The 27,538-nt window shown below is 43.6% G+C and overlaps 1 protein-coding gene across 3 annotated transcripts in view; it reads right to left on the bottom strand.

The window, feature by feature from the left end:
- The window catches only part of Tctn1 (tectonic family member 1), a 53,444-nt gene that overhangs the window by 14,405 nt on the left and 11,501 nt on the right, over positions 1–27,538 (bottom strand). For 2 of the 3 annotated variants that reach the window (XM_045132182.1, XM_045132181.1), the window contains exons 3-7: positions 20,962–21,092; positions 19,341–19,492; positions 15,563–15,662; positions 12,390–12,499; positions 2,705–2,725 (exon numbers count right to left, since the gene is read on the bottom strand). In XM_045132182.1, the coding sequence (XP_044988117.1) occupies positions 2,705–2,725; positions 12,390–12,499; positions 15,563–15,662; positions 19,341–19,492; positions 20,962–21,092 (514 nt within the window). Of the gene's footprint in view, positions 1–2,704; positions 2,726–12,389; positions 12,500–15,562; positions 15,663–19,340; positions 19,493–20,961; positions 21,093–22,947; positions 23,073–27,538 lie in introns of all 3 variants that reach the window. The other variant, XM_045132183.1, reaches the window with a different exon arrangement.

Here is a 27,538-nt window from a genome sequence, read left to right as displayed (position 1 = left end):
CTCCAGCCCTAGCCTTACTACTTTTCACAACAGACATTCCCAGCCTGCTGGCTGCCCTTCCCAGCATAAACCACTACAAAACCCATTGTGGGGCCATTCACACTGGGTGCAGCCCTAACTAAAGATGTACCCAGGACATGCGAACAGGATCGCCAACCCCAGGTTAGTCAAGTATGGAACAAGAATCAAAGCACTTTTAGCCGGGTATGGTGGCGCACACCTTTAATTCCAGCACGCAAGAGACAGAGGTAGGAGGATTACCATGAGTTCAAGGACAGCCTGAGACTACATAGTGAATTCCAGGTCAGCCTGAGCCAGAGTCCTACCCCTCAAATAACAAAAAAAAAAAAAAAAAAAAAAGAATAAGAATCAAAGCACTCTCAAGGGATATGGCCACCCTTTCCATGCCATGCATACTGGGTTCCTAAGAGGGACCAGTGGACAGCTTGGGTCAAGAGGGGTTTCCACACCTACCCCTGATCCTTGGGGCATGGCACAGATATGGAACCCATGCTGTATCAAGGCTGGGCTTTGCTAAGGCCTGATCACTAACACAGTGGTCTACAGAAGGCCATTCAAATCTCTCTGGACACATCCTCATGTCAGGAGACTGTGAAACCAATTCAGTAGTGTCCCTATCATGATGGCGTCTTATGTGAAGCGGCTGCCAGCCTTCAGGTGTTCTCCCACTGGCCTGCCTCAGGCTCTGCAGACACCTGCTGTGATAGTTTGAATCAGTTGTTCCCCACAAACTCATGTGTTCGGAATGCTTGGTCCCCAGCTGATGGCAATGTGGGAAGTGGAGCCTTGCTGGAGGTGTGTTGTTGGGGGCGGGCTTTCCGGTGTTACAGCTCAGCTTTCCCCTTGCCAGAGCTCAGCTCACTCTTGTACTGTTGTCCATCTGCTATGGCAGAGGTGATGTCCAGCCTCTGCTCATGCCATGCTTTTCCCTGCCATCACGGAGCTACCCCTGGAGACTGTAGCCAAAATAAACCCTTTCCTCCCATCAGATGCTTTTGGTCAGGTGTTTTATCCCAGCAATAAGAAAGTAACTGTCACACTTGCTGTTCTCTTGGCACAGGAAAACTGACAAGACAGAGTTTTGAGCCTAGGCAGTTCCCTGTAACAAGGCCATGGTCTTAGGTCTCCCTCAGGATTGTTCACAGGCAGGAACAATGCAAGAACACAAACTCTAGAACGACAGCAAGGGGATCCACAGCCTTCCCCTGACATGACCATAGCCTGACAGACAGCCCAGACCAAGGTGTGACAAGTTTTGACTGTAATTCCTCCTGAAACCAACCCCTGTGGCAGCAGCACACTGAGGCTCTGGCCTCCCGCACAGGCATGCACACAGCAAGCAAGGTGGTCAAGTTTCTACACTGCACAGCCTCCTCAGAGCCGCTTCCCTGAGGACACTAAAAGAGAGCAGGGATGCCCTGAGTGGACAGAGGCCAATGTACCCACTGTCAACCAGTTCTGTCACTTAAACTGGAAAAAGTGAGGAGGGGCTGGGGATATGATTCAGTGTACACTTCTTGCCTGCCTAGCATGTGCATGAGTTTAATTCCCAGAACCATAAAAACAAAACAAAACAAACAAAAATACTAAGAAAAAAATGAAGAACTTTGAATATCTGAGCCGTGGACCCCAACATATTTCACTCTTCCCACTCTGGGAAATGTTTCTGTAACTGGTCATGAATGGTCTTGCCACAATACATGTGAGCATCTCAATACGCTCTAACATAAGCCAGTGTGTTATGGACTGTCTCACTGTCCAGTAAGAAACACGTTGCGGACTCAGAGGTTAAAGGTACTTGTTTGCAAAGTCTGATGGCCTGGGTTTGATTCCCCTAGTATCCATGTAAAGCCAGATGTACCAAAAGCTACATGTGTCTGGAGTTCATTTGAGGTTGCAGGAGGCCTTGGCATACCCATTCCCCCACCCTCTTTCTCTGTGCTTGCAAATAAAAAGTATTTTTAGCAGCTGAAGAGATTGCTTAGTGGTTAAGGTGCTTGCCTGCAAAGCTAAAGGACCCATGTTCAATTCCCCAGGAACCACATAAGCCATATGCACAAGGTGGTGCATGTATCTAGAGTTCATTTGCAGTAGCGAGCAGCCCTGGTGCATCTACTGTCTTCTTTCTCTACCTGCCTCTTTCGCTCTCGCTCTCTCTCTCTCAAATAAATAAATTTTTAAGAAGTTTAAAAAAAAAAAAAAGAGTTGGAGCTGGGCGTGGTGGCGCATACCTTTAATCCCAGCACTTGGGAGGCAGAAGTAGGAGGATCGCCATGAGTTTGAGGCCACCCTGAGACCACAGAGTGAATTCCAGGTCAGCCTGGGCTAGAGTGAAATCCTACCTTTGAAAACAAAAAATTAAATTTAATTTAAAATATATGTATTTAATATATATTGGGCTACAGAGATGGCTTAGCACTTAAGGCGCTTGCCTGCAAAGCCAAAGGACCCAGGTTCAATTCCCCAGGACCCATGTAAGCTAGATGTACATGATGGCTCATGCATCTTGAGTTGGTTTGCAGTGGCTGGAGGCCCTGGTGCACCCATTCTCTTCTTTCTTTCTTTCTTTCTTTCTTTCTTTCTTTCTTTCTTTCTTCCTTCCTTTCTTTCTTTCTTTTCTCTCTTTCTCTCCCTCTCCCAAATAAAATAAAAATATTTAGTATATATTTAAAAGAACACTTACCTGTGTTGACGAATTAGGCACCTAGATTAAAAAAACACAAATTAAGAGGCCAGTAAGTTAAAAAGGAGACATAAAGGGTAGAGAAAGGAAGGGAGGATGATACTTAATAGGTTGATATTGTATATATGTAATTACAATGATTGTAATGGGGAGGTAATATGATGGAGAATGGAATTTCAAATGGGAAAGTGTGGGGGTGGGGAGGGAGGGAATTACCATGGGATATATTTTATAATCATGGAAAATGTTAATAAAAATTAAAAAAAAAACACAAATTATGTTATATACAATGTATATCAAACATGAATTTTTATAGCTTTTTCAGAACTTTGGCTAGAGACCACATTTACCCCATTAAAGAATTTATGATGGGCTGGAGACATGGATTAACAGTTAAGCGCTTGCCTGTGAAGCTTAAGGACCCCGGTTCGAGGCTCAATTCCCCAGGACCCACATGAGCCAGATGCACAAGGGGGTGCACATGCCTGGAGTTCATTTGCAGTGGCTGGAGGCCCTGGCGCACCCATTCTCTCTCTCTCTCTCTCTCTCTCTCTTTCTCTCTCTCTCTCTCTGTCATTCTCAAATAATAAGTAAATAAAAGTGAACAAAAAAAAAAATTATGAGCTGGACTTCCGGTTAAGATGGCGGCGTAGGTACCACGCCAAAGCAGCCTGGGGGGGGAAAGACCAAAAAAAACTCAGCAAAATACATGCTTTTACTAAAAAGTGAGGTGTATAGGAAGTTGAGGCGGCAGCGGAGAAGTGGAAGAGTTCTAGAGCATCCAGAGCCTGCACAGGCAGGAACAGCGGCTCCGGGGCGGCTCGGCTACCCGCCGCAACCGCGGAGCGGCAGAAAACCGCCGGACTCTCGGCTCGAGCCGCAGGACAAGCCAGGTGCGGGATTTTCCCCTCACACCGCGCTCTCCGCAACTCGGGAAACGTGAGGGGAGAACGGCAGCGAGCAACGGAGGGAGGAGCAGACCGCGAGGTAAAAGCACACGTGGAGAAGCGATACAACCAGAGCAGCCGCAGCTCCCTCCCCTCCCCCGCCGCCTGAACCCAGCTCCAGCGAACACAGCAGCGGCCCGGGACTGGCCACGCCAACTTGGGCTGACGGCGGGACCCAAGCAGGAGCAGAATTCGGCAGCAACTTCAGCGGCTCCAGCACCGGTACCAGCGGCCCCAGCAGCAGCGGACCCAGGAGCGGCAGCGGTGGCAGATCCCGTAGCAGTGGCTTCGGGGTGAGCAGCAGCGGTGGACACGGCAACGGCAGCTTCAGCAGCGGTGGGGGCTCCGGGGGTGGCAGCTACAACAGCTGCAGAGGCGGCAGCAGCGACTCAGTTTGCCCCGTAGGAAAAGCAAGTGCCCAGCTCCAGAAATCAGAACAGCAGCCCGACGACCCAGGCAGCAACTTGACTGAGACCACAATCACCCAAGGTAACTGGGATTGCACCAGGGAAGGGTCTCACTTGGTCACAAGCTGACTTGGATACCTCAACAGACCAGAAATCTAAACCTCTTTGTTGATAGAGGATCTGGTCATTATAATAACTACTCTTGCATACATACTCGGGGCTGTTTTTGATGGAATGGGTACAGTGTTTAGTTAAATTTTAGAATCTACCAGTATATTATTCCACTCAGCCTGCTTGAATACTCCTATAGCAGGGAAACTCAACCCCTAAGAACATCTTTGTAGATACTCTGAGAGTCTTAAGAGCCACACCTAATACCTTAAGGTCCTACCCTGAAAATATATTACATCAAATCAATTGATACAGCTAAGAATACACAGCTAGCTAGAAAATCCAAGCATTAACTTAATCCAAGATGCAAAAATATATACATTATAACACAAGAAACACTAAAAAGCAAGACGATATAAATCCACCTAAAAGTATTAATGCATCAGAAATGTCCTCCAGCGAGAAAGAGTTAGAGGAAATGCCTGAGAAAGAGTTCAAAAGAATAATTATAAATATGTTCAAAGAGGTCAAAGAACACATGAAAACAATCAAAGAAGAAATCAAAGAGGAAATCAAAGGAATCAAAGAAGAGGCAGGACACCAATTTAATGAAATAAAGAAGGCAATACAAGACATAAATAGAGAAATAGAAATAATAAAGAAAAACCAGTCAGAATTACTAGCAATGAAGAACACAGTTAATGAAATAAAAAACTCTGTAGAAAATCTCACCAGTAGGATGGATGAGGGAGAGGACAGAATATCTAAGCTAGAAGATCAGGTGGCAGACCTAATGCAGTCCAACAAAGAGAAAGACAAACTTATAGAAAAGTATGAGTGGGAATTTCAAGATATTCGGGACACTATGAAAAGATCCAATATAAGAATTCAGGGCATAGTAGAAGGAGAAGAATTCCACTCCAGAGGCATAGTAGGCATCTTCAACAAAATCATAGAGGAAAATTTTCCCAAAATTGGGAAAGAGGTGCCAATACAGATACAGGAAGCCTTTAGAACCCCAGCCAGACAAAACCCAGAAAGAAACTCTCCTCGCCACATTATACTCAAACTTCCAAACACACAAACCAAAGAAAAAATATTGAAAGCAGTTAGAGAGAAAAATCAAGTTACCTACAAAAGCAAGCCCATCAGGATTACAGCAGATTATTCAACACAAACTTTTAAAGCCAGAAGGGCCTGGAGTGATATATTCCAAGTTCTGAAAGATAACAACTGTCAACCAAGGTTACTTTATCCTGCAAAGTTATCCATCCAAATAGATGGAGAAATAAAGACATTCCATGACAAAAGCAGGTTAAAGGAATATCTGAAGACAAAACCAGCTCTACAGAAAATACTTGATAGAATCCTCCATGCTGAACAAAAGGAAAAGCACACATATAAGGAACCTAGAAAAAACCAGCCATACTCAAATACCAGTTAACAGAAGAGAGCACAGGTAGAACAAGTAACACACACACACACACAAATGGCAAACATAAATACACACCTTTCAATAATATCTCTTAATATCAACGGTCTCAATGCCCCAACGAAAAGACATAGATTTGCAGACTGGGTTAAAAAGCAGGATCCTACAATTTGTTGTCTTCAAGAAACTCACCTTTCTACAAAGGATAGACATTATCTTAGGGTGAAAGGTTGGAAGACAGTGTTTCAAGCAAATGGGCCTAGAAAACAAGCAGGGGTTGCTATCCTAATATCAGACAGGGTGGACTTTAGTCCGAAGTTAGTCAAAAAAGATAAGGAAGGTCACTTTATATTGATTAAGGGCACACTCCAACAGGAGGACATTACAATCCTAAACATATATGCACCTAACATGGGGGCTCCCAAATTCGTCAAACAAACACTATTAGAACTAAGGTCACAGATAACACCAAACACGGTGGTGGTGGGTGACTTTAACACCCCACTCTCATCAATTGACAGGTCATCCAGGGAAAGAATAAACAGAGAGGCATCTGGACTAAATGAGGTCATAGAAGGAATGGACCTAACAGATATATACAGGACATTTCATCCAAAGGCTGCAGAATATACATTCTTTTCAGCAGCACATGGAACATTCTCTAAAATAGACCATATATTAGGACACAAAGCAAATCTTAACAAATTCAGGAAAATTGAAATAATTCCTTGCATTCTATCTGACCACAATGGAATTAAACTACAAATCAGTAGCAAGAAAGGCTATAGAGCATACACAAAATCATGGAAACTAAACAATACACTACTAAATGATGAGTGGGTCAATGAAGAAATCAAAAAGGAAATCAAAAAATTTATAGAGTCAAATGATAATGAGAACACAACATACCAAAATCTCTGGGACACAATGAAGGCAGTTCTAAGAGGTAAATTTATAGCCTTAAGTGCCTATATTAAGAAATTAGAAAGGTCGCAAGTAAACGACCTAATGCTTCGCCTTAAAGCCTTGGAAAAAGAAGAACAAGGCAAACCAAAAAGTAGTAGACGGGAAGAAATAATAAAGATTAGGGCAGAAATTAATGAAATAGAAACAAAAAGAACAATCCAAAGAATTAATGAAACAAAGAGTTGGTTCTTTGAAAGGATAAACAAGATTGATAAACCCTTAGCAAATCTGACCAAAAGAAAGAGAGAAGAGACACAAATTAATAAAATCAGAGATGAACAAGGTAACATCACAACAGATTCCAGAGAAATTCAAAAAATTATAGGGACATACTATAAAAGCATATACTCCACAAAGTATGAAAATCTGAAAGAAATGGATGATTTCCTTGATCTATATGACCTACCTAAATTAAATCAAAATGAGATTAATCACTTAAATAGACCTATAACAAACATGGAGATCCGAGCAGTTATCAATAATCTCCCAACTAAAAAAAGCCCAGGCCCGGATGGATTCACTGCTGAATTTTACCAGACTTTTAAGGAAGAGCTAACAGCATTGCTTCTTAAGCTTTTCCAGGAAATAGAAAAAGAAGGAATCCTACCAAACTCCTTCTATGAGGCCAGCATCACCCTGATACCAAAACCAGGCAAAGATAGAACAAAAAAAGAAAATTACAGACCAATCTCCCTCATGAACATAGATGCAAGAATTCTCAACAAAATATTGGCAAACAGAATACAAGAGTATATCAAAAAGATCATTCACCCTGACCAAGTAGGCTTTATCCCAGAGATGCAGGGATGGTTCAACATACGCAAATCTATAAATGTAATACATTACATAAATGGGTTGAAGGACAAAAATCACATGATCATCTCATTAGATGCAGAGAAAGCATTTGACAAAATCCAACATCCCTTCATGATAAAAGTCCTACAGAGACTGGGAATAGAAGGAACATATCTCAATATAATAAAGGCTATTTATGACAAGCCTACAGCCAACATATTACTAAATGGGGAAAAACTGGAAGCTTTTCCACTAAAATCAGGAACAAGACAAGGGTGTCCACTGTCTCCACTTCTATTTAATATAGTTTTGGAAGTCTTAGCCATAGCAATAAGGCAAGAGACACACATAAAAGGGATACAAATTGGAAAGGAAGAAATCAAGTTATCATTATTTGCAGATGACATGATTCTATACATAAAGGACCCTAAAGACTCTACTAGCAAGCTGTTAGAGCTGATCAAAACCTACAGCAATGTAGCAGGATACAAAATAAATACACAGAAATCAGTAGCCTTCGTATATGCTAACAACAAACACACAGAGGATGAAATCAGAGAATCACTCCCATTCACAATTGCATCAAAAAAAATAAAATACCTTGGAATAAACCTAACTAAGGAAGTAAAGAATCTATACAATGAGAACTTTAAGACACTCAAGCGAGAAATTGCAGAAGACACTAGAAAGTGGAGAAACATCCCTTGTTCCTGGCTTGGAAGAATCAATACCGTGAAAATGGCAATCTTACCTAAAGCAATCTACACATTTAATGCAATCCCTATCAAAATTCCAAAGGCTTTCTTCATGGAAATAGAAAAAACAATCCAAAAATTCATTTGGAATCATAAAAAACCTCGAATATCTAAAATAATACTGAGCAACAAAAAAGAGGCTGGTGGTATCACCATACCTGATTTTAACCTATACTACAGAGCCATAGTAACAAAAACAGCATGGTACTGGCACAAAAACAGACATGTAGATCAGTGGAACAGAATAGAGGACCCAGATGTAAGCCCAAGTAGCTATAGCCACCTGATATTCGATAAAAATGCCAAAAATACTCATTGGAGAAGAGACAGCCTCTTCAGCAAATGGTGTTTTGAAAACTGGATAAATATCTGCAGAAGGATGAAAATAGATTCTTCTCTCTCGCCATGCACAAGAATTAAGTCCAAATGGATTAAAGACCTTAACATCAGACCGGAAACTTTGAAACTGCTAGAGGAAAAAGTAGGGGAAACCCTTCAACATATTGGTCTTGGCAAAGACTTTCTGAATACAACCCCAATTGCTCAGGCAATAAAACCACAGATTAACCACTGGGACCTAATGAAATTACAAAGATTTTGCACCGCAAAGGACACAGTGAAAAAAGCAAAGAGGCAACCTACAGAATGGGAAAAAATCTTCGCCAGCTATATATCTGATAGAGGATTAATATCTAGGATATACAAAGAACTCAAAAAGTTAACTAATAAGGAATCAAACAGGCCAATCAAAAAATGGGCTAAGGAGCTAAATAGAGAGTTCTCAAAGGAAGAAATACGAATGGCATATAAGCACCTAAAAAAATGTTCTACGTCACTAGTCATCAGGGAAATGCAGATTAAAACTACATTGAGATTCCATCTCACTCCTGTCAGATTGGCCACCATCATGAAAACAAATGATCATAAATGTTGGCGGGGATGTGGAAAAAAAGGAACCCTTCTGCACTGCTGGTGGGAATGCAATCTGGTCCAGCCATTGTGGAAAACAGTGTGGAGGTTCCTAAAGCAGCTAGAGATTGATCTACCATATGACCCAGCTATAGCACTCCTAGGCATATATCCAAAGGACTCATCTCATTTCCTTAGAAGTACATGCTCAACCATGTTTATTGCTGCTCAATTTATAATAGCTGGGAAATGGAACCAGCCTAGATGTCCCTCAACAGATGAGTGGATAATGAAGATGTGGTACATTTATACAATGGAGTTCTACTCAGCGGTAAAGAAAAATGAAGTTATGAAATTTGCAGAAAAATGGATGGACCTGGAAAGTATTATACTAAGTCAGGTAACCCAGGCCCAGAAAGCCAAGCGCCACATGTTCTCCCTCATATGGGGATCCTAGCTACAGATGACTGGGCTTCTGTGTGAGAATGAAAATACTTAGTAGCAGAGGCCAGTAAGTTGAAAAGGAGACATAAAGGGTGGAGAAAGGAAGGGAGGAGGATACTTAATAGGTTGATATTGTATATATGTAATTACAATGATTGTAATGGGGAGGTAATATGATTGAGAATGGAATTTCAAACGGGAAAGTGTGGGGGTGGGGAGGGAGGGAATTACCATGGGATATATTTTATAATCATGGAAAATGTTAATAAAAATTAAAAAAAAAAAGAAAAAGAAAAAAAAAAATTATGAGCCATGCTTGGGCTGAGAAATCCACTGAAGCTAAGCTGAAAACCTCCTCCCTGTAGACCAGCTAACAGAAAGCTGGAAGAAGCTTTACTGCATGCCACTCAATGGGAGAGAGAGAACTCACCAGTGAAGATACTCAACAGTGGACACTGCAAGTCTTAAATTTGGCCAGCCAGGCCAAATGAGCCAGTGGGTGCAATAGTGCCATGTCTGTTATGAGGGAAACCAACCACTCTCTAATTGGACTGGAGGCCTGCTCCATGGGAGGGAATACATCCCTGATGTTGAAAACCTACAACAGGGGTAGCCATGAGCCCTAGGGATGTAACATCTGCTGGTGTCTGGCTAAATGTGTATAACATGCTCACCAAACTGCCCAGTAAGCACTTCTCTTAATGTTCATACCCGTATATTAATGCTACTCTCACTTTTGGTTAGAGAAGCTTTTCTGTTCAGATGGCAGTGACCTTGGGATGACTCAGAAATCACCATGGTGCTGAGAAGAAGTGACAGAGGAGTGCTCAGCACTGAAATATCTCTTCTCACCTTCCAAGGCTCAGGGTCCATGTGGAAGAGGTGGCAGAAAGAATGTAAGAGCCAAAACAAGAGTAGGACTTCTTACAACGTGCTCCTCCACACAACATGGCCTGGATATCCATGACCTCACAGTGCCTGACACTACCTACACAAGACCATCATAATAGGAGGAAAAGATCATGACATCAAAATAAAAGAGAGACTGATTAAGAGGGGAGGGGATATGATGAAAAGTGGAGTTTCAAAGAGGAAAGTGGGGGGGAAGGAGGGAATTTACCATGGGTTATTGTCTACAATTATGGAAGTTGTCAATAAAAACAAAATATTTTTAAAAATAAAAATAAAATAAAGAATTCATGGAGGACAGCAGAGGTTATGTAGTCAGGGCTTCTCATCAGCACGTGGCTGATGTGTCACAATCACTATGCTTCCCTTCTACATTCTTGTCTTCTGATCAGCAATGCCAGAGACCAGTACAATAAGATCAATTAGCCCATGTCAAAAGGCCTCCATGCTTCTGGGTCAGTATTCCATGCTGCCTCATGGCCCTCCCGGCCACTGTCACTGCACCTATTCTCAGTGGAAGACCACCATCCCTGGCCCAGGAGACTCCAAAGGCCTCCTCGTCAGCCCAGCTCCAGGGCCAACACAGCATGGCTCTCCTGAGGGGCTTGGCTTCGAGCTTCTCCATCACACGTTAGGCCAGGGGATTTTGGGGAGAGAACAGCGTGTCATGTTCGGGGAGGCTTGTGCTAGTACAGCAGTGCACCTGGATGCCCAGGGGCTTCAGGACCACTTAAAAAGTCAGCCTCCCTGGAAGAACTCACAGGTCTAGAGGCCCAACTGAGAGAAGAACAGAGAGGGCAACGTTAAACTTAACTCTGGCCTTTAATCCCAACACTTGGGAAGCAGAGGTAGGAGGATCGCCGTGAGTTCGAGGCCACCCTGAGACACCATAGTGAATTCCAGGTCAGCCTGGGCTAGAGTGAGGCCCTACCTCAAAAAACAAAACAAAACAAAACAAACAAACAAAAAAAAAACTTAACTCTGAACATGGCAGTTCCTGATGAATAACAGGGCATGGAATGCTTTAACCATGTACTACCATCCCCTACCCCAGAAAAAAAAAAAGAAAGAAAGAAATCAATCAATCAATCAATGAGGTGAGGACCTTGGACATAACCAGGTGGCTCCCTTTTGTTGTCACCTTTCAGTCAGGTCTAGCACTGAATCCAGAGCTCATCAATTTAGCTAGCCACCCTAGCTGGCAAGCTTTAGGGAGCCTCCTGTTTACACCTGCCCAGGGCTGGGATTTCAGATACACACAGCCATGCCCAACATTGTACATGGCTGCTGAGGATTGGACTCAGGTCCTCATGCTTACACAGGAAGCGCTTTACCACTTAGCTATCTCTCCAGCCCCTATCACATTAGCCCTGCTAGCCTCCAACTTTCTATGTAGACCAGGCTGCCCTTCAACTTGCTGCCTCCCTAGTGCTGGGAATATGGGCATGCACCACCATGCTTAGCCCTCTGGTTTTCCACCACTGAAACTGTCTCCTCCGCAGTCCTCCCTCTCCAGTTGGGGCCTTGCTCACCTTCTGGGTTTCAGCTTCAGTTCCCACCACTAGGGAGAAGGGTCCTCTGCATGGGACCTTGTCCCTCTGCCCCCAAAGCCCGCTGCCAGTTCTTTCCTGACTGTCCTCTTCCCCTCCAACACACAGGGGCTCTCCTTTCTTGGTCTGTTTCTAAGCAAGCTTTCTGTTGCACGAATATGACTATTTTTGTCATAGACATTAAAATACCTTGTGATTTCTCATATAGTAAAAACTGCCAGGAGACAAGCGTTATCACAATCAAGGTGAATAAAAAGTAAGTTGAAAGCAAAATGTGATCTACCTGCATAAAAATAAAAATTATTTAAAGGATTATTTCAATAGTCATTAATACCAAAGTACTAGAAAACAGAAAATTATACTTCAGTGTCAGTCGTGTGCTAAATGATCTGACATGTGTCATATTTTGAAAGGGTGCACAGCACAGGAAACATAGTTAAGGAATCAGAATAATTCTTACCCTCAGAATTGCAGGGCTGCTGTAATAAGCCATGCTAAGGGCTTCAATTTCCTCACAGTGTTCTATGTCTATCCTTCTGCTGCATTCAACGGCCTGGCTCACCAGGAATGCTGGAAGTTATAGCATTCCCAAGAGAAAAAAAAATAAAGACAAAAGGAAAATTTTAAACTATCTAATGGGAACTGGAAAAACTGTAACATATGCAAAATTACAAAAATAAGTTAAAATATGCAATATGTTTAAATTAGGGCTTAAAACTATTTTTATTTATTGATTTGAGAGACAGAGAAAGAGACAGACAGACACACACACACACACACACACAAAGAGAGAGATTGAGAGAGAGAGAGAACAGGTGCACCAGGGCATCCAGCTGCTGCAAACAAACTTTAGATGTATGTGCAACATTGTGCTTCTGATTTACATGGGTCCTGGGGAATAAAACCTGGGTCCTTTGACTTTCCAGGCAAGCACTTTAACCAGTAAGCCAGCCATCCCTTCAGTACTTAAAACTTTTTTTTTCTCTTTTGATTAGAAGTAGGTTCACTCTAGCCCAGGCTGACCTGGAATTCACTAAGTCTTAGGGTGGCCTCAAACTCACAATGATCCTCCTACCTCCATCTCCCAAGTTCTGAGATTAAAGGTATGCACCGCTACACCTGGCTAAAACTATTTTTAACTAGGTAACACATACAGAAAATTCTAGATTCAAAATACACTGAGAAAAGTCTCCCTCCAACCCCTGTCCTTCTCTCCACCCTGCCCAGGTCCCTTCCCCAGAGGTACCAGCAGGAAGTATCTTTCAGAAATAGTCTATGCAAATAAAAGAAACACGTATGTAAAGGTTTTATTTTGAATTATTTTTCCACTTTTGGAAAGAGGTGTACTATGCACTATTCTACCCCTTGATTTTTCCATAAACAATGAGGATGGGCTGGCTCAGCAATGAAGGGATAATTAGCATTCTCTGTGGATGTGACATAATTAGCACCTCTGGGTCCCTGCTAATGGACACTCACTGCAGTTGTCTCTGCCTTGGCTGTCACAATGCTGCAATGGGATTTTGCTAGGGGCCATGGTTTCTGCAGGATCTAGAGCACATTTGCTTATGGTTGTGACACACACTGCCCTTTGCTGGGGTAGGGAGCAGCACCAATTAATAGTCACCAGCTTTGCAGGCGTCTTGTCTCTCCTCAGCTTCACATTTTCTGAACACTGTCAATCTGCTAGGTGAAAATGATTTCTCATTTTGGCTAGTGTTTTTGTTTTTCTGAGGCAGGGTTTCACTCTAACCCAGGCTGACCTGGAACTCACTCTGTGGCCCAAGCTGGCCTTGAACTCATGGTGATCCTCCTACCCTAGCCTGGCAGTGCTGGGATTAAAGACATGCATGACCACACCCAGCTACATACGTTTATTTTCTAAGACAGCATCTGGCTATACAGCCCAGGCTGGCCTCACAGTGGCAATCACCCTGCCTCTCACTCAGGTGCTAGGATCAGTTTATGCCGCCACATCTGCCTTCAGTTTGGCTTTAGCACACACTACTCCAGGATGAAGCATCTTCTTGAGAACACACGCCCCTATCATCCATTATTGACATACCTCAAGGCTAGCTGAGGGTCAGAGAACCTGGCTGCTGCCTTCCAATGCCTCAGGGCCTAGTGAGAAGCAGGCCTGACCTCAGGTAATGAGCACAGTGGAGCACAGAAGAGGATAACCGTCCTCAAACTGACACTGTGGGCTCAGCCCAAGCAAGAAACCTTACGCAGCTGAGCATGGGGGTGCACTCGGGAGGCTAAGGCACATGAATCCTAAGTTCAAGGCCAGCTTGGGTTATATAGCAAGAAGTTGTCCAAAAAAGCAAATGAAGGGGGGGGGGGACAACTCTATGCCTCTTCATTTCATCATCTAAAAAATTAGAAAGGAGCCAGGCATGGTGACATATGCCTTTAATCCCAGCACTTGGGAGGCAGAGATAGAAGGATTGCCATGAGTTCAAGGCTACGCTGATACTACACAATAAGTTAATTGAACCCCAGTTCAATTCCCCAGAACTCATGTAAGCCAGATGCACAAAGTGACAAATGCATCTAGAGTTCACTTGCAATGGCTAGAGGCCCTGGCTTGTCCATTCTCATTCTCTCTCGCTCTCTCTTTCCATTTGCAAATAAATAAACAAAAACATTTAAAAACAAACAATAGCTGGGTATGGTGGCATACACCTTTAATCCCAGCACTCAGGAGGCAGAGGTAGGAGAATCACCACGAGTTCAAGGCCACCCTGAGACTTCGTACTGATCTGACCACAGTGAGTTAAGCACTTGCTGCACAAGTATGAGGACCTGAGGTGGGGTTCCCCAGACCCATGAAAATGCCAGTGTGACCACGGCGTTTGCCATAATCTTAGCACAGAGAGTGGCAGCAGAAGGGTCCCTAGGGCTCATTAGCTAGCTAGTCTAGCCAAATCAGTAAACTCCAGGCCAATGAGAGACAGGGGGCTGGAGAGATGGCTTAGCAGTTAAGGCGCATGCCTGTGAAGCCTAAAGACCCAGGTTCAATTCCCCAGGACCTACGTAATCCAGATGCACATGGTAGCACAAACATCTGGAGTTTGTGTGCAGTGGCTGGAGGTCCTGGCATGCCCATTCTCTCCCTCCCCCCTCCGCTTGCAAATAAATAAATAAAATTTATATATACATATAAAAGAGGTTGACGGTATACATGAGGATGAGACTGTCCTCTCACTTCCACATGCATATGCGCACACACACATGCATACATATATGCACATACACCACACATCATACACATGGAAAAGGGTCACCGTGAAGGTTAACTGGGAGAAGCACTCTCCTCACTAAGACAGCAAATAATGCAATGCTCAAACACTGGCCCACTGTGGTGCTGCCCCACCCTAAAGGTGTTCAGCATCTGTGCAGACTGTCTGCAGATAGTGAGTTGCTCACCACAGCAAGTGTTCAAGCCAAGACTGACTGTGGCAGAAAGAGCCTCACAAGTGGCAAATGGGACTACATAAGCTTTGAAGCCTCTCAACCCAAAGATTCCATTTCTGTTTCAAAGCCTGTTTCACTACAACTACTGTGAACAAAAGTTAACGATAGCAACATTTCTTTACAGAGAGCAAGAGCAGTGGGCACGCTCTTACTTACCCGCAGGGCTACTGTCTGTGCACAGAGATGACGTCAGGGGTGAAGGGAATCTCAGAAACAAACCCGAAGATGCATTCGCAATCTGTAGAGGGACCCCATACTGCAAGCACAGAAACCAAGAGAGGTCATGGTGTCATAGGCATGCATTCGTACAACATTCACTGGGCACCTACTAGGTGACATACAACATTGCAGGTGTGGAGAATAAAATCTAAGTGTGGTCCTTGCCACCAACATAAAGCTGACATTTAGCTGTCACTCTCTCCCTCCTTGTTTTTCTGTTTTTTTGAGGTAGAGTCTTGCTCTCACCAGGCTCACCTGGAATTCACTCAGTAGTCTCAGGCTGGCCTCGAACTCATGGCAATCCTCCTATCTCTGCTTCCAAGGGCTGGGATTAAAGGCATGTACCACCACATCCAGTTCCCTCTCTGAGATTGGGCCTCACTATGTTACTAGGCTGGTCTTGAATTCCTGAGCTCATGGGATTCTCCTGCCTTACCACTCCAATGCTGGGATTACAGGTTCATGGAAGGACATGCACGACTGTGTATGTCACTGTATTGCAGTCTAATTATAGAATTCCCTGGAAAGTATAAGAGAAGGTAGTATAGTGTTTGCCTCTGCAGAAGAACTGGATGATTAGGTACAGGGATGAACAAAACTACTCAACAGCCCTCATTATTTAAATAGTCACAGTGTACATTCAGGTGATACAAAATCTTTTCTTTCTTTCTTTTTTTTTTTTTTTTTTTTTTTGAGGTAGGGTCTCACTCTAGCTCAAGCTAACTTGGAATTCATTATGTAATCTCAGGGTGGCCTCAAACTCACAATGATACTCCTACCTCTGCCTCTGTGTTGGGATTAAAAGCATGTGCCAACACACCTGGCTTATAAAATCTTTTCTAAATCAATTCTTTATTAATGAGTTTTAAGAAAGTATCTTCTGGGGCTGGAGAGATGGCTTAGCAGTTAAACGCTTTCCTGTGAAGCCTACAGACCCTGGTTCGAGGCTCAATTCCCCAGGACCCACGTAAAACAGATGCATAAGGTGGTACATACATCTGGAGTTTGTTTGCAGTGGCTGGAGGCCCTGGCATGCCCATTCTCTCTCTCTCTCTCTCTTTCTCTCTCTCTCTCTGTCTGTCGCTCTCAAATAAAAATAAACAAAAAAAATATTAAAAAAGAAAGTGTCTTCTTCCTCCCCATGAATTCCTACCTATTAGTCAAAAACCCAAATTCACAACTTACAGACATATAGATAATAGTCTTGAATTTAAATTGACCCAAATGCGTTAGTGCGGTCAAGGGCACAGAAAAACAGGAGCTTTCGCTCCCTGCAACTGGAGTGTAAATGACTGTAGTCTTTCTGGACAGCAATCTGTTCACCAATACTGAAGCTTTGTGTTTATTTTCATCAAGCTGATTCATTTGTAGAAACAGATCCCAAGGATTTAACTTGATACAAATATGAGTGTGTGTTGAAGATTATTTCTAATAGCAAAAACTGGAAACAAATGTTCAAGACCAGCCTGGGGCTACAGAGTGAGTTCTAGGTCAGCCTAGGCTGGAGTGAGACCACACTCAATAAAACCAAAATAATAATAATAAAAAAATTCTGCCGGGCGTGGTGGCACATGCCTTTAATCCCAGCACTTGGGAGACAGGGGTAGGAGGATCGCTATGAGTTCGAGGCCACCCTGAGACTACATAGTGAATTCCAGCCTGATCTAGACTGAAACCCTACCTTGAAAAAAGAAAAAACAATTTAAGTGCAATAACGGCTGGGTGTGGTGGCCCATATCTGCAATCTTAGCACTTAGGAGGTGGTTGCAAGAGGGTCATTTGTTCAAATGCAATGTGGGCTCCAGAGCAAGGAAGGCCCTGTCTTGAAAAACTAAGATTTTAAATAAGAGTATAATGACGGGCTGGGAATACAATGAAGTTGCAAAGCACCTGCCTAGCACGGGCTCCATCCCCCGCTCTACGAAAGAGTGAACGGCTTAAATATACGCACAGAAAGGAAGACTTTGTAAAGATGCTCTCACAGTAATGGGACAAGTTCTTTTCCTGTCCTAAGCTTAGGTAAGTGAGACAATGATATATTCCAGGCTGTCTGAAGTAACATCTGGGAAGTTCTACATAGGGAAATGTCCAAGAAGTGGTAATTAAAAAAAAAAAAAAGTATTTCATTTATTGGACGGAGTAAGGGAGAGGGAAGAAGGAAGACAAAGAAGGAATGGGTACACTGGACCTCTAGCCATTTTGTGCATCTGGCTTTACGTGGGTACTAAGGAATCAAACCCAGGTTCTTAGGCTTTGCAGGCAGGTGCCTTAATTGCTGAGCCACCTCTCCAGCCCCCAAAAGTAATTTTTATATTGATATGGGAAGGTACATAAGCTTTGTTATTGAAAAAAGAGTTTTCCAGGGCTGGAGAGATGATTTGGCAGTTAAGCGCTTGCCTGTGAAGTCTAAGGACCCGAGTTGAGGCTCATATTCCCCAGGACCCACATAAGCCACATGCACAAGGTGGCACATGCATCTGGAATTCATCTGCAGTGGCTGGAGGCCCTGGCACACCCATTCTCTATCATTCTTTCTCTGTCACTCTCAAACAAATAAATAAATAAGAGTTTTCTGGCACAATATGGATAAGTGTAAGTCCCACTTCTATTTTAATAGTGCATGTTCCCTATGGAGATGCATTTAAAACCAGGAAGAACACATAATCTTTCACAGTGATTTGCAGTGTGAATTGCTTTTTGCGGGGTAAGAATGAAGCATGGCCTGGAACACTCCAAGCATGAGCTCTACAGTGGGCTGCGCTCCTCTCCAGCCCCGCAGGAGGCTCAGTGACAACAAGGGCCTTCCACGGTTCACTGAGGCCTCTACACCTTTCCTCGTACCACTGCTACATGTTGCTTTCATGCCTCCCTTTCCAAAGCATGCTTCTGAAAATGTTAGGTTTTGGTTCAATTTGGTTTAATTGTTGCTGTTTTGAGTCAGGGTCCCAGGCTGTTCCTGAACTCACTATGTAGCCAAGGATGACCCTGAATTCCTTATTCTTCTGCTTCTACCTATGTGTGCAAGATAACACCACACACAGCTTTGAAGAAGTTAAAGTTTTTTCAGTGTCAATATATGTCACATTCGGGCTGGAGAGATGGCTTAGCGGTTAAGCGCTTGCCTGTGAAGCCTAAGGACCCCGGTTCGAGGCTTGGTTCCCCAGGTCCCACGTTAGCCAGATGCACAAGGGGGCGCACACATCTGGAGTTCGTTTGCAGAGGCTGGAGGCCCTAGTGCGCCCATTCTCTCTCTCTCCCACTATCTGTCTTTCTCTCTGTGTCTGTCGCTCTCAAATAAATAAATAAATAAAAATTTAAAAAAATATATATGTCACATTCTACAAGTTTGCTAATGAACGATGTAAAACAGCACACGTCATCCTAAAGTCTGCAACTAAATACAATCTTGACAGGAGGCCAGGCACGCAGGCACTCCAGTCCCTCTGCCCAGCAGTGGGCCCTAAGCATTATGCTCCACCCTCTCAGGCTGAGAACAGAGAATTCTGCAGAAACAAAATGCAAGCATACCACAGAGGTTCAGAATTTAAATGCTCATTTTCAGTCTCAGAATCTTTGAGAGGCCTTGCACTCATTTCTAGTCTATATCAGTTCTATGCTCCAGGGAAGCCAGGCTTTGTATGTTAATATGGAAAATAGCTTACTAGGACAGGATATTTGGGACACATGAGTAGATACCTTTGAGATCTAGGCTCACCTCATATCTAGCGGCATGTGGAGCATCCAATGTGGCTGTGAACGAAACATCTGAGTCCGTGTTCACTGTAAAACCATCTGATGCTCTTATGAATTGATCAAAATTGCTTTCATTGGGCACTTCTGGATTAGTAAAGGATAATGCAGGCTTATCTATTTTCAGGAGAAGAAATTTAAATCAGCAAAAACAAAATATGTGCACTGTAAATGACATCTATAACATTTTAGAATTCACTATGTAGTCTCAGAGTGGCCTTGAACTCATGATGATCCTCCTCCCTCTACTTCCCAAGTGCTGAGATTAAAGGCATGCGCCACCATGGCTGGCTTGGAAATCAGTTTCAATAACCACAAAGCTGACATGTGGAAAAATATGCTTTTTGCCTATTTATTTCTCTAAGAATTGCATGGGGTTTGTTAAATAAACAGGATCTCTAATCACCATGTGTTCAAGGCCACACTGGTCTATGTAGTGTGTTCCAGACTAGCCAGAGCTACACAGCAAGACCTTGTCTCAACAACAACAACAATAAAAAAATAAATAGAGCATGGTAGCACATGCCTGCCTTTAATCCCAGCACTTGGGAGGCAGAGGTAGGAGGATTGCTAAAAGTTCAAGGCCAGCCTAGGACTACAGAGTGAGTTCCAGGTCAGCCTGGGCTAAAGTGAGACCCTACCTCAAAAAAACAAATTAACAATATATAAACAAGATCCCTAGACATGGCGCCCCCACCCCAGGGTCTCGCTCTAGCCCATGCTGATCTAGAATTCACTATGTAGTCTCAGGCTGACCTTGAACTCACAGTAACCCTCCTACCTCAGCCTCCCAAGTGCTGGGATTAAAGGTGGGCATAACCACGGCCAGCTAGACTTGGCTACTTTTCATGCAGCCACCAGCCACGTCCTGTGCTGTGTGCAAAAGGAGGAGGAGGCAGGCTGCCACATTCACCTCTGGAGCTAATACAGCTTAGAGTATGGCTGGTAGTCACTGATTAGTTTTTGCTTCAGGTAAATCACAGTGTATTCACTTGTCTTTCATCACAAGGGAACAACCCCAAATATGTAAAGACATTGGAAAAAGACAATGAAGTTGAGCTGATAAACTCATAAAACATGTCCCTTCTCTTTCATATCTTGAGAACACTGCATGCTCATGTGGACTTTGAGTCCAGACACTTGCCTGAACTAAATGCTCAGATGGAAAAAAAAAAAATCCTGTTTTCATGCAAATATTCCTAGAAAAAATAAAAAATAAATAGAAACTAAGGGCAATGTTTAAATTTGAGCCTGATTTCAACCATTACAACAAGAGGAAATCAAGTAACGCTCACATGTGCAACCTGGATTCTTATATATGTCTATTCAACATAAACACCTTTGAAATCAAGTGTAAAAATTAAAAAAAAAAAAGACATAGTTCAAATACATCCAAAGACAGTGTGTATGCCAAAGGTCTATGAAGTTATTTTCAGTTATCTGTAAAATGGTCTCAGGAGATTATTCACATATACAAAACATAGACTGGATGCCTTAACTTGAAGTGGATGAGATAATTTTCTATGAAATATGTTTAAAAGAAAAACTTTCCAGAGTGTCACCAAAAATACCAAATAAGTACTTACAGTTTGAAATGTGAATGCAGAAAATGGATGGATTGATTTGGTCAATAAGCTTAAATACCCTTTGAGGCGGATCTGCTGTCAAATTCAGGGAATAGATGGCTGCTTTCTGACTACAAAATTGGCTATCACCCCTGAAAATTAAAGAAAAAAATGTCAAACCTTAAGGCATAAGTACATGGCCTTAGCCATTTCATTTTTGTTGTTTTTTTGGAGGTAGGGTCTCACTCTAGCCCAGGCTGACCTGGTATTCACTCACTCTGTAGTCCCAAGCTGGCCGCAACTCACAATGGTCCTTGTGGCAGTATAAATAAATGATCCCCAATATATTTAGGATTTTATTACACTTTGTAATTTAGATCTGCAGCCATCTGGGTAGAGGAGGTGACATTGGGAAGATCTTAGGTCCAGCCCTAAGATGTGGTGGTGGGTTTGAAATTCCAATCTAAAAATATGCAGTGCCTGAGTTCCACCAAGAATTCCTAAGTGTGCTTCTATGCCGTGTGGCTTCTGGGTTTTTGGCTTGGGGCTTCTCTCTCCCTGCTTGGTCCTTTGAGAGGGGCCAGCTTCTTCTGCCATTACGGAACTTCCCCTGGATCTGTAAGCTTCAATAAATCCCTCCCTCCATCACCATGCCTGGTCTAGAAGTTCATCTCCACAAACTGAAAGCTGTCTGCTACAGTCCTCCTACCTCAGCCTCTCTAGTGCTAGGATTAAAGGCGTGCCCCACCATGCCCAGCTCAGACCCTCCTCTTTCAAGGTAGTCCTTCCTCTGTTTTGTTGTCTCATTCTTTTTGTCCTCCTGTGTCCTCCAAGTCAATCTGTTTATGGGTTCAGAGCAGCACTGATCTTGTGGGGATATTGGTAACTACTGTGGAGTCATGATGGCCCAAGTAGGTTCATGTCAAGAGGACATTAGACAGATTATTTTAAAGGTGCTGGAGCTGTTCTGCACTAAGTCAACAGCTACAAGGAGAATGTTTAGGAAAGCACAATGTCAGGACTGAATCTATTTCAATATACTTGGTGTTAAAGTGTTTCACACTGGAATTTTTCTTCTAGCTGACAAACTGAATAATAACCTCTTAGGAAATCCTGTCAAATATGGAATACAGACCAGAGTAGTTTTAATATAAACTTGTAAACTCTGATGCATCAACTCTATGAAATTTTTTAGAACCTCAGATTATTTTTAAGTACCCAGAAGAGATCCAACATTCCTTGTCTTTAAAATAAAGCTGTCTTCACAGGCCTGTGAAAGTGAGAAAATGTGAGTTTATCTGAAGGGTTTACAGATCAGAAACCCATGGTGCAGCCAGACCCTCTACCAAACCAGATGGGCAAACCCAGCCAATGTGAGCAGACCCAGGTTAAGCAGGAGAGAGTGACAGCAAAACAGCACCACATTCTCCTCCTGCTCTAAAGCCTTTCTCGTCACTGCACCCGGCCTAAGGTTTCCCATGTCAACCAGTACATTTTTGCTGTACTTCACCGTTGGCTTGGATTGTTGCTAATTTTCCCCAATTACATATAAAGCTATCCTGACATCTCTCTCCACACATCTGTATAACTCTCTTGTTATTTCCTTGGAATATATTCCTGAAGTAGGACTGTGAGTCAGAGATTAGGTGCACTGATGGCTTCTGGGACAGGGGCAGACTGCCCACCAGAGGGTACAATAGTCAAACTCACTGAAACGACACTGTAGCGAGGGGCCTGTTTCCCTGTGATCATGCCAAGACCAGGTACTTCCTGGGCCTTAAATGATGATGAAGACAGACACACAGGTAAAGAGAAGCTAAACCAAGTTCTGTGACAGCATTGGCCAAGGAAGGGAGATGAACTGATGGTCTGGGGAAACAGAGTACCAAAGTGGGTTGGAGATGGTAGGCAGAGGGAAACAATATGTACGGAGACTCAAAGAACAGGTGGGTAAGGAGGACTTTGGAAAGTGTAGCAAGTGAGTGACAAGTTGAGACATGGGCTTACAGGATGGAAGGCCGGGGCTGGATGGACATAAGAGCTACCGTGCAGGAGGAATGGAGTCTAACAGCTCCTCTATCCTGGGCACATCTTTGGGATCTGAGCTTACTCGCTAGTCCCACTGTGACAGCCTGTAGGAAGGAGAAGGTTGCCAATGGTCATTATCTGTAGTGGCATCTTATTTGGCTCCCACTCTGTGACCCATTGTGCCCACTGCTAAAGAGCTAGACGATACTTCAGAACAAAGCAAACCTCAGCACACAATGCTCTTCCCACCTGTCTCAGGCCCAGCCTCATTATCCATGCTAAGCTGCCTCTGGTGAAATGTCCCTCCAAGACTCACCCACTCCCACAGCCTGGAATGCCTGCCCCAGAACCTGTCCTTGTCCTTCAGAACCCCACACAGCTCATCTTTTCCAGAAAGCCCAGCTGTCTGAGTTAGATGCCGTTCCTGAGTTCTCCAGGCAGAAGCTACCAGCACTTGCCTCCTCCCTCATTCAGCAGAAAGCTCTTGAAAGCAGCATGAGCTAAATTGAGCTTTATGTGTCTATTGCTGACATGTAAGGCCAGGATTGTGTGACTCATTGGAGGAGCACCTACCTAGCATATTCCAGGCCCTACTTCCATCCCCAGGACCTAAAAACAAAAGGCTAAGATGAGGTAGGGGCCAGGAACGTCTGAGTTTGAGGAAGTCAGATTAGAAATCCATGCATTTGGTTAACTAATTTGTGTGGGTATGGTATTAGAGGCCACCACACCTAGGGACTCTACCACTGGCCTATAACCCTAGCCCCAGTGAACCCATTTGAATGAGACCCTCACATGTGGCAGGAGCTGGCTGAGCACTGATGGCTCATATGAGATGCTCTTCTGCTCATTAAAGCTTCCATCTGGTGGGGAAAATAGACATTCATCCAGTACACTTACTTTTAAATGATGGGTTACTAAATAGGAGACTTAGTTGTTGATAGCTTAGCAAATGGAAGCAAATCCTTATGGATTGCAACCTATATAATGAAAACACTCAGTTAACTAGAATAATGGCTCATCATCTGTTGTCTTTCTTTTAATATTTTATTTATTTATCTGAGAGAGGAAGGGAGGGATGGAGAGAGAAGAGGCAAATAGAGAGAGAGAAAATGGGTATACTACTGCCTCTAGCATCTGGCTTTACAAGGGATCTGGCTTTACATCAGTACTGGGGAATCGAACCTAGGTCCTTAGGTTTCACAGGCAAGTGCCTTAACCACGAAGCCACCTCTCCTCATGTCTTTCTTTTTTAGAGCTAAGCTCCTACATTACTCTGGCCAATCACCAATGCCAGGGTTTAAGTGATCCTCCTGCCTAAACCTCCCAAGGAGCTGGGACTATACCAAGGAATGATTTGAGTTGGTTCATATCTGGGGAAAAAAAAAAAAATTACAAAAAAAATTGAGAAACTGGGTGTGGTGACGCACACCTTTAATCCCAGCACTCAGGAGGCAGAGGTAGGAGGATCGCCATGATTTCGAGGCCATCCTGAGATTATATAGTGAATTCCAGGTCAGCCTGGGCTAGAGCAAGACCCTACCTTGAAAAAAACAACAACAACAAAAATAAAATAAATGCGAGCTGGGGAGACAGCTCAGTTAGTTAAGAGCACTTGCTCCACAAGCACATGCACCGGAGTTCAATCCCCAACACCTGGGTAAAAAGCCGGGCGTGGCCACACATGCCCGGGACCCATCACTGAAGGGAACAGAGATAGGAAGATCAGTGGGCTTGCTCCTCAGTGCCTCTACCCGAAACCCAGCATGGGAGGGGCTCCTGGGGCAGTGAGAGACTCGCCTCAGGGAGATAAAGCAGAAGAGCACTCAATAGAGGAGGACACTCCTCCTGTGGTCTCTGCGCACTGCTGCCCAGGGTGAGAACACCTGCCCACACAGGTGACACCCCCCACACACACTATACACTACACACACAATTTCTTTGAGGTCCTTTCCCAAGCACTGTACAGATTTACCCTAACTTTGAAACTGGGGACCTTCAAGCCATGCTGGGTTGGTTGTTTTTTGGTTTTTCTAGGTAGGGTCCCAATCTAACCCATGCTGATCTCGAATTCACTCTTTAGTCTCAGGCTGGCATTGAACTCACAGCAATCTTCCTACCTCTGCCTCCCGAGTGCTGGGATTAAAGGCGTGTGCCACCAAGCCCAGCTGCATGCTTGCTTTTATAAATAAAAGTCTTTGCTGGGCATGGTGGCACTCGCCTTTAATCCCAGCACTCGGGAGGCAGAGGTAGGAGGATCACTATAAATTTGAGACTACCCTGAGACTACATAGTGAATTCCAGGTCAGCCCAGGCTAAAGTGAGACCCTACCTCAAAAACCAGAAAAGTCTTTGTGTGTGTGTATGTGGTGTATACATATGTATGTGTGTGTGTGTGTGTGTGTGTGTGTATGTGTGTGTGTGCATGTCCCCACATGTATGTGGAGGTCAGAGGTCAACATCAGATATCTTCCTCAGTCACTTTCTACCTTATTTCTTTTTAAATAACATTTCTAAAATTTTTATTTATTTGAGACACAGGCAAATAGAGAATGGGCATGCCAAGTGCCTCTAACCACTACAAACAAACTCCAGGTGCATGTACCGCCATGTGCATCTGGCTTATGTGGGTATTGGGTAACTGAACCTGGGTTCTTAGGCTTCACAGGCAAGCACCTTAACCGCTAAGCCATCTCTCCAGCCCTCCACCTTTTTTTTGGGGGGGGGGGCAGGCCCAACAGACTGGCCTTTTATTTATGAGAGAGAAACATAGCAAGAGATACCTGTCCCTCCAGGGCCTCTGGCCACTGCAATCAAACTCCAGACATGTGTGCCACTCTGTGCACACGTGCGACCTTGCACACGCATCACCTTGTGCATCCAGCTTATGCATGATGTGGGGAGTCAAACAAGGGTCCTTAGGCTCTTTGTAGGCAAGCGCCTTAACTGCTAAGCCATCTCTCCAGCCCCACATTATTTTTTGAAACTGGGTCTCTCACTGAATCTGAAGCTTACAAATTCTGCTAAACAAGCTGGCCAGCAAGCCCCAGGGAACTAACTTCCTGTCTTCACTTCCCTAGCACTGGGATTACAAGCAAATACTCTGAGCTTTTGTGTGAGTGCTGGGCACTTTACCCACTGGCTATCCCCCCCAATAAAGTTTTATTAAAGCACAGTCACACCTGCTTATTTACATATAACTGGCACCTTTTGTTCATCAATGTAAAATTGAGAGGCTCCAACAGAAACCCATTGATATTTTTATTTATTTACCTGTGTTCCTGTGTAGTATTTGTGTGCACATGCCAGGCTTGCCATTCACTGCAACCAAACATTCCCCCTCCTTCTTTTTCTGACTCTAACCTATAGCCCCAGGCTGGCCTCTACCTCCTACCTCTGCCTCCTGAGTGCTGGGATTAAAGGTGTGTACCACCACACCTGGCCCTACCAACACTTTGTTTATTTTTTTGCAAGGCAGGGTCTAGAAGGAGGCTGGGGTAGGAAGATTATTGTGAGTTTGAGGCCAGCCTGAGCTACAGAGTGAGTTCCAAGATGGCCTGGGCTAAAGGGAGACCCTACCTAAAAAAAAAAAAGGAAGCCAGGTGTGACGGCACACGCCTTTAATCCCAGCACTGTGAAACAAACAAAAAAGTAAGAAAGAAAAAAGGTAGGAATGAAAAGGAGGACGACTAAAAAGATGGCATAGCAGTAAGAGTACTTGTTTGCAAAGCCTAATGGCCCAGGTTCTCTTCCCCAGTACCCATGTAAAGCCAACTGCACAAAGTGGTACATATGTCTAGAGATTGTCTGCAGTGGCAGAAGGCTCTAGCACATCCATTTATTCATTCATTCTCTCTCTGCTTGCAAATATATAATAAATGAAAGAATTTTATGGGCTGGAGAGATGGCTTGGCAGTTAAGGCGCTTCCCTGTACAGCCAAAGGACTCAGGTTCCGTTTCTAGGACCCATGTAAGCCAGGTGCACAAGGTGGCACATGCATCTGGAGTTCATTTGCAGGGGTTGAAGGCCTTGGCATGCCCATTTTCTCTATCTGCCTTTCTCTCTCTCTCTCAAATAAGTAAACATATTTTTTAAAATTTTATTTTTTTTCTTAAATATAAAAATTTTTAAAAGAATTTTAAAGAAAAAAGGAAATAGATTAAGTTTTTCATTGGATCTACAAAGTCATTACTCATGGGAAAAATTCATTGTATTTCCAAAAAGGATTCAACCTATCCAATACCAGCTGCTGAAGTGTGCTATCTGGCTTATTTTTTATTATTATTATTATTATTATTATTTAATTTGATTTTTGTTTTCTTTTCAATGTAGGGCCTCACTTTAGCCCAAGCTGACCTGGATCTTACTCTGTAGTCCCAGGCTGGCTTCAAACTCATGGCAATCCTCCTACTTCTAACTCTATCCCCAAGTGTTAGGATTAAAAGTATGTACCACCATGCCCGGCCTATATGGCTAATTTAAATCAGCTCTCTGGAGTAGCATACTGGGTCCATCCTAAATGCATGAACCTTTTCAAAGGCCTGGCACTTTGCTTTTCAAACAGCTCTG

This window comes from Jaculus jaculus, chromosome 13 (genome assembly GCF_020740685.1).
Source record: "Jaculus jaculus isolate mJacJac1 chromosome 13, mJacJac1.mat.Y.cur, whole genome shotgun sequence".
Classification (NCBI taxonomy): domain Eukaryota; kingdom Metazoa; phylum Chordata; class Mammalia; order Rodentia; family Dipodidae; genus Jaculus; species Jaculus jaculus.
The sequence above is the reverse complement of the archived record's forward strand: the minus strand, read 5'-3'. Positions and strand labels throughout refer to the sequence as shown.